The sequence below is a fragment of the Hypanus sabinus genome, chromosome 2 (assembly GCF_030144855.1).
Source record: "Hypanus sabinus isolate sHypSab1 chromosome 2, sHypSab1.hap1, whole genome shotgun sequence".
Classification (NCBI taxonomy): domain Eukaryota; kingdom Metazoa; phylum Chordata; class Chondrichthyes; order Myliobatiformes; family Dasyatidae; genus Hypanus; species Hypanus sabinus.
Genome location: NC_082707.1, coordinates 185,979,565 through 185,987,915, shown reverse-complemented (window position 1 = coordinate 185,987,915; position 8,351 = coordinate 185,979,565). Strand labels below are relative to the sequence as shown.

Sequence of the window (8,351 nt, the reverse complement as noted above, 5' to 3'; positions counted from 1 at the left end):
CTGGAAATAAGTAATTTCTCATAACTCAAAAATACTTGTACAATGGCTTTTTCAGGTAATTTGGTCTATAACACATCACAGTACTTGAAGGATAACGAGTTATCTGACTTGTTGACATAGTCATTTTAGCAGAACTTCCCTGCTTGACTAGGGAATAATTAGAATGGATTACTGTCTTCATTTTGAAAAAAAGAACAATCACCCCGATCCTGCGATCTACCTTTGAATTGCTCCTTGATTAGCAGTAAGTAGATCGGGTTATTCACTGGAGATGCATAGATTTTGGCCAACTCATTTCAATGAAAGTTGAAATACTGTTCCAAAAACATTACAAATCGTGAAAGTTTAATTTTTGTACAATGAATTGTCCAATTTGAGATTCACAATATATTTGAAATAAAAAATATAAATTATAACAAAGTATTCATTCTCACTCAGTTTAAAATGTTGAAGCTGGGGTTAATAATATACATATATACATCTACCACCCCTCCCCACCCAAACATTCTGATTTAAAACCTACAATGATTAGGGCAAACTGTAAATATATTCTATTTCTGCAATTTATTTCCCCCCAGAGAAATTACACAAAATCTAGGTAAATTAAAGGAATAAACACAAACTTTAAGGGTGTTTTTAATTAATTTTTTTGCAAAGGCAAAATACTTTAAGTAACTTAAAATAGATCTTAGTACAAGAAAATACTAAGTTCTCTAATTGTCTTACAAGCAGGGCCTTAAACAAAGATGACTTTATTTTATTAAGAACCTTGATTTAAATGGTACAAGATGAATTATACAAACATAATAAATAGATTTCCCTCTTACATTTATGTACAACACCAGTTGACTAAGAAGCTGTGGGGTGTAGAAAAGAGATAAGCTAATTAAAGCTGATCTTTCTCCCCACCCAACTTGCCGTGTGTACAGGCTTTTCTCTTAATTTAAAAAAAAACAAAACTTGTAAATGGTTGGTTTTATCTCAGAAAGCAAATTAATTTTTTCTTTCAAAAGACGCTCATCTTTTTTGCAAGTTCCACCATTCTATGTGCAAACTTTGTCACTTCCTTCTCTCTAGAATCATCTCAGTAATCGCATAATACTGTCTCTGTTGAAAACGTAGCTAAAAGTGATGTCGCTGTCATCATTTTTAAAAAGGTAAATACCCTCACTCTTCTAATAAATTCCAAAGTCTTCCACAAGATTAAAAAACCCATTATATAAAACAGGAGGGGAGGAGGAAGGGAATAAAACAGAGAAAATTTAAAAGGAATGATGATTTCTATTCAAACCTAATGTGGCAGTCCAAAATAAAAGTTGTCAATTAAAATCAGGCTGCGCACTGATCTACAGTATAGCTCGATGTGCCACATGGAGAAAAATAAACTATGAAACATGCTGCAAAAGGAACACTTGATAACAGCACTATATAAGAGCACAATTTGGTGTGTTCAGCCTCAGGGATTGGGCTGACTTTCAGAATTTATCACAGGTATGGCGTGAAAACAACAGGTTAGTAGAGTCTGTCTCAACTATATTGCATACCGTAATAAAATCACAGCATAAAAAAGGTAAACAGAATACATGTCAAGGTTATCAAACTGTTCGCAATTCAAAGTCATCTATCAACTTTGTTCTACTTTTTTTTAAAATATATCAGCCATTGTTATACCTTAATGATACATTGGTCCTGGCTCCGGAAGTTATTCAATCACTATATGAGTGAAGGGATTTGAATTTACAAGATATTTTTCCCCAGCTATAAACCTCCCCTATAAAAGAACATTTTTTTAAACTTTTATATATTTAGTTTCTATGCAATTCAAATGACAGCACTTAGCACAAAGCACAGTGACCAGGTCCTCTAAATGCTTTCTCCTTGGAAGAGTCTTGGAGCTTGTAAACTCATTAGCTCTGTGGATATATTCATCAATCAACAAGCAGTGACTGTATTATGGTATGACTGATAGTTAAGCACACTGTTCTTTTGTTTCTTTGTAAAATGTTAGCCAGTTCAGTGGCAAGGCTTTTTCCCCCATGTAATGTAGTGTTGTACAACTCAGTAGCTTGGGTTCCAGTAGTTCTGTATTCTTTTCACTTGCAGGCTTTATACTCCAGTTTAAGTGCACATTAGTCCAGTCCAATAAGCCTGTCCTTTTCTTTAGGAAGATCTGAATTCTTACCACTCTGCATCTCCAATAGCTTTGGAAAAAACATAATCTCTCCCATTAAGGTTCATGATCCCATCCTTCAGGTGAAACTTCCACTTATTCTTACTTCGGTGGATCTAGAAACAACAACAATAATTGTTATGCTGAACAGTGCCACAAGGGTAACATAGATTTACTCGCTCTTCCAACCATCCCCAACTTCAAGGTCCCAACTTCTGAAGGTTTTGAGGAACAACAGCTTCCTTCTCTGTCAGAGGAAGGGTCGAAAAAGCTCTACCTTACGAAAAGTAATCTGAGAGGACTTCAAAACAATTAAGGGTTTTGATAGGGTGGACACAGAGGTACCTCTTCAGCAGAGTCTTCATATTCAGCCTCTTTTCCCAAATATGGGGCAGCAAAATAGTATAGCAATTAGCATAATGCTATTACAGTGCCAGCGGCAGAGGTTCAATAATGCTGCTGGCTGTAAGGAGTTTATACATTCTCCCTATGACCGCACGGATTTCTGTCAATTGCTCCAGCACAGGTTAGAAGGTTAATTGGTAATGTGAATGTAATTGGGTGCACTGGCTTCTTGTGTCAGAAAGACCTGTTACTGTACTGTATCTAAAAATTTAAACAAGATTTGAGAATAGCTTTACTCGTAACAAGTACATCAAAACATTAATCCATACAGTAAAATGCGTTGTTTGTATTAACGACCAAACAGTCCAAGGATGTGCTGGGGGCAGCCTACAAGTATCACCATGCTACCAGTGCCAACAGAGCATGCCTACAACTTACTACCGTGTACATCTTTGGAACGTGGGAGGAAACTGGAGCACCCGGAGAAAACCCCCAGGCACAGGGAAAACATACAAACTCCTTACAGGCAGTAGCAGGAGTTGAACACTGATCACTGGCACTGTAAAACGTTAAACTAACCGCTACACTACCATGCTAATCAACCATCAAGAAAGACAAAGGCAGCAATCAGAGGGAACAACATCTCCAAGTTCTCCTTCAAGTTGCATTCTATCCCAACTCAGGGAAGGCAATGTCCTGCTGAGAAATTCTAGAAGTTCCTTCCCAAAATCACAGTAGAAAGATCAAGTTTCTCTCAAAGGGCAATCTTGAGGGGTGAGGGTACAAGGAGAAAGCTTACCACTTTTGCAGAGTAACTAGAACAGGACAGTAAATCTGCTTTAATAATGTCATCTGCTTAGTGAAAAATGTAAATGTAAAAGAAATTGCTGTCCTTCCCACTACCCCTTCCTATTTCAAAAGAAAACTATGAAGAGAAAATGCTGAATCTTTTTGTCTGCCTACACTGCATTTTCTCTGTAACACTTCATTCTGCATTGTTGTTTTCCCTTGAACTACCCTGATGCACTTTTATAACAGAAAAAAATTGCATGAATGGCATGCACTGTTAAAAAGACCATAAAATTAGCTGAAAATCATTAGATCTGTGGCTTCAACAAATGCAGTGATCTCAGGGGCAACTCAAATTATTTTCCAAAGTAGACCAATTAAGAAAATTTTTAGAATGTTAGATAGTTGAAATTCATGCCAGAGAAATAGGAAGCTGCTTCAAAAGCCAACATAAAGGATACTGTCTCTTTTTTCTTCTTAGTGCCCAAAGTAAATAAACACACTGAATCGTTCATTACTGTTTGTTCAGCAATCTGCCAAAGCAAATCAAATATTTTATTATCCACACGCGCTTCTTTTCCTTTCTGACTACAATTACGTTCAGTGATAGCTTCATGTGAGACACATATGAAAATTTCAATCAAAGAATAAATATTAAGTCAACAAATCTTCATGTAGAAGACTCCAAAAAAACACCCTACCCAGTGGTCTATTGCAGCTTGTGGAACTGCAGATATCTTGTTTCCCTTCCAGTCTCGCTGCAGGATTCCAACCAATCATCTGTGGCTTGGAAAATGAAAAGGGCGAGAAGTAGATGCAACTTCAGTTGCTGAACTTACTGGAGTAGCTGTAAAGACGTTCTGCCATGATTTGCCCCTTATCCCCTCCTAAAAATGAGTACAACTGATCTCATGTGAGCAACTTCAATAATATCTTCCTCTGTCCTGCCTGTAGCTGCCAATTTCAGTAGCAGCTTAACTTCTTGAGCACATTCTGCACTAACTCCACTTGATAAACAAATCCCGGCATTCCCTCTAGTTTTTCCATCAGCCACAAAAGCTCGGAGGTGACTGCAAGTACCTTGCATATATTCATAGTTTAATGATCTACACATTCATTAAGACAACTGGAACATAGTTCACAGTATCAACAGTGACAAATCAGGGCGTCAGAGTTCAGAATTCGATTCCAGAGCTGTCTGTAATAAGTTTGTACAAACTTCCTGTGAGCATGTGGGTTCCTTCAGATGCTCTGGTTTCCTGCCACGTTCCAAAGATGCACCAGCTAGTAGGTTAATTGGTCGTTGTAAATAGTCCTGTGATGGGATTAGGGTTAAATAGACAGCTTGCTGGGCCAGAAGAGCCTCCATCTCCAAATTTTATTTATTTTTACTTTATTTATTTAGAGATTCAGCACAGTAACTGGCCATTCCGGACCAACGAGCCCAAATTGCCTAATTACAGCCGTGCGACCAATTAACTTACTAATCTGTAAGTCTTTAGATTGTGGAAGGAAATGGGATCACCCATGTGGCCACGGGAGGAAAAGTACAGACAGCAGCCAGAAATGAAACCCAGTCGCTGACATTTGAATAGTGTACGCGAACTGTGACACCACCATGCCACCATTAGAGGGAAATCTTATTTATTTATTTAGAGATAAATTGGCCCAACAAGCTGCACCGACTAAACAAATAAATAGCCACAGTAAAGGCCCTTCAGCCCACGATGTTATGTCAATCTTTTAACTTACTCTGAAGATCAATCTAACCCTTACCTCCTACATAGTCCTCCATTTCTCTATTATTCATGTGCTTATATAAGAGTCTCTGTCTCCACTACCATTCCGGGAAGGGAATTCCACACACCTATCATTCCCTGTGTAAAAGATTTACCTCTGACATCCCCTTTTATTTTCCTCCAGCTACTTAAAATTATGCCCCTGCATATTTGCCATTTCCACTGTGGCTAACCACTAGATCCACGTCTCTTACCATCTTGTACATATCTATCAACTCACCTCTCATCCTCTTTCACTCCAAAGTGAAAAGCCTTAATATGCTCAACCTAACTTCATAAGACATGCTCTCTAATCCAGGCAGCACCCTGGTGTATCTCTTCCGCACCCTCTCTAAAGTTCCCACATCATTTTTATAATGAGGTGACCAGAAGTGAACAATTAAGGAACACAACACCATTATTATGGACAAGTAGGCCTGTTGACAAGAAACTGAATGGCCAAAGAACGAGCTACAGAATGAGTGCAGGTATATAAACAACATAGCCATGGTGGGCCAAATGCCCAACTCTGTATTTGACTGACTAAATAGATATGGCAACACTGCAAGAAGATGAAGCAGAGGTAGAAAATGGGGTATAACCTTGGTTTCAAGAGCCATGAGGTCTTATTTCAGTTCCTAATATTTGCAGATTCCCCCAAAAATTTCCTCCACAGACTCTTCAATCTTTTCTGTAACATAATGACCAAGAATATGTGGTCATTATGGTCATATATGGAGGACGAAAGGTGACCTGATAGAGGACGTGTAAGCACGTGTGGATAGTCAGAGGCTTTTTCTCAGGGCTGAAATGACTGCCACAAGAAGGCACAAGTTTAAGGTGCTTGGGGGTAGATACAGAGATGTCAAGGGTAAGTTTTTTTACTCAGAGTGGTAATGCGTGGAATGGGCTGCCAGCAATGGTGGTGGAGGCGGATACGATAGGTTCTTAGGTACATGGGGCTTAGAAAAATAGAGGGCTATGGGTAACCCCATGTTCAGCACTACTTTGTAGGCTGAAGGGCCTGTACTGTGCTGTAGGTTTTCTATGTTTCTAATATATGAAATTCTCAAGCTCTGATCCAACTAATACTGCACTGTGTATGTTTTTATTCACCCTGCTTTAATATCCTATGTTCCAATTAATAAAGAAAAACATCCTATATTCCTTTATAACCATGTTATTCCGTTGTCCTGCCATCTTTCTAGATTCTAGTAAATACACCAAGTTTCCTTTGATCCTCCACATCACTTAATAATTTTCCGTTTATTGTATATTTCCATACCTTTCCACATCTGACCACATGCATTACCTCACACTTCTCAGGATTAAACTCTTTTTTTGCAACTTTTTTTTCCCTATCTGCAGCTAAGAGTGAGTGAGTTGTGGACATGCTACGCCGGTACCATGGGCTGCTCAGCACAATCCTCATTGATTTGATGCAAATGATGCATTTCACTGTATAAGTGACGAATAAGGCTAATCTTCATTCGTCTTCCTACTGAAGGAATTGTTTGTCCACGACATAAACCACACAGCCAGATTTGTATTATATGCAAATTATTTTATTATAATCTCTACAATTGTATCACCACTTCCGTCGTAGTCGGCCAGATCTATCAGTAGTTCAACAAATTGGTTCATCATAAAAAGAGAGAAATACACTCAGTGGTCTCTTTATTAGGTGCACCACTACAATTAATCCAAATATCTAATCAGCCAATCATGTGGCAGCAACTCAATGGATATAAGCATGCAGACATGATCAAGCGATTCAGTTGCTGTTCAGACCAAACAACAGAACGGGGAAGAGATGTGATGTAAGTGACTTTGACTGTGGAATGATTGCTGATGCCAGACATGGTGGTTTGTGTATCTCAGAAACTGCTGATCTCCTGAGATTTTCCCACAGTACAGACTGTTTTTACGCCATTCTCTGTAAACTCCAAAGGGTATCCAGTGAGCAGTAATTCCATAGGAGAAAAGGCATAGTTAATAAGAGGTGAGAGGAGAATGGCCACACTAATTCAAGCTGACAGGAAGGCGACAGTAACTCAAATGTTACAACAACAGTGTGCAGTGTGCAGAACAGCATTTCAGCACAACCTGTTAAACCTTGAAATTGATGGGGTGCAGCAGAAGACCACAAACATACACTTAGGGGGCACTTTATTAGATATAGGTACCTAATAAATTGGCCACTAAGTGTAGGTACACAATGTATAAACAGAACTCATTTTGCAGTGCTCAATGGCTTTTTCAGAAGAGTTCATGATTTGCAAATAACTGCAAATATGATCTCCAGCATACAGTGCTTTAATGAAATTTAAAATTGTGATTTCTCTATAACCTAACCCCACCCACATACATTCAAATCTCTATAATTCATACTTATCTAGTCTTGTATGAAAACTTTAAATGCTCAATAGATACCTAATTTTTCAGTCCGTTTACCTTTTGGGGAGCCTTCCTAAATCAGGAGGCAAACGCAAGGCTTTAATGTGAAAAGGGTTGGAACCACAAAACCGCAAATAGCTTAATGCCGTCAGTTCTGATTAGAGACGAGCCCCAGAAAAACCTGGCCCACAGTACTTGCCTTAGAAAGCAAATCATTTACAAATCAACAGAATAACTTTGCTAATACCCAGAAACTGGGTAAGATTTCCAAACTCTAAATTCCATTAGTTCCCATCTCAGATTTTTTGCAGAGTTAAAATAAACTAACTCTTCTCAAGTTCTGAAACGTATGGTCAACAACAGCCAAGATGTTCCTGTTCACTTTGTGAATCTCAGAATAAGCTGCTGCAATTCAGCACATAACAAGTGAAACTGTCCTCTGATGAGTTGGACACCGTCTGCCAGATGGTTCTGTTTGTTTAAACTGGTGGAAGTTTCTTTTTATAAGCCTTCCTGTGCTAATACAAATTCAATAAGTAGTATAAATATATCAAACAAAACATAGCATCTAAATCCTCTGAATAAAGTTCCAAGAGTTAGGCCTACCCATACATGATTACTCGCTCAAAAAACCTTATGCAGAACTAATCCACCACTTCATGTGATCATACACTAACCATAATTCCTTAATTCACAGAAGGTGAATCAAGCCACTCAGCCCATCAAATCTGCTCTACTATTCCATCATGGCTGATTTATTATCCCTCTCAACATGATCTTTTTGCTTTCTCCCCGAAACCCTTGACGCCCTTACTAATCAAAAACCAAACAACTTCCATTTTAAATACACCAAATGACTCTGCCTCCACAGC

The 8,351-nt window shown here is 38.4% G+C and overlaps 1 protein-coding gene across 5 annotated transcripts in view; it reads right to left on the bottom strand.

The window, feature by feature from the left end:
* Positions 1 to 741: 741 nt before the first annotated feature.
* Positions 742 to 8,351, bottom strand: part of gtf2a1 (general transcription factor IIA, 1) — a 71,605-nt gene continuing 63,995 nt past the window's right edge. For all 5 annotated transcript variants that reach the window (XM_059961461.1, XM_059961453.1, XM_059961439.1 and 2 more), the window contains one exon: positions 742 to 2,286. In XM_059961461.1, the coding sequence (XP_059817444.1) occupies positions 2,179 to 2,286 (108 nt within the window). In that variant the 3' untranslated portion in view covers positions 742 to 2,178. The remainder of the gene's footprint in view (positions 2,287 to 8,351) is intronic.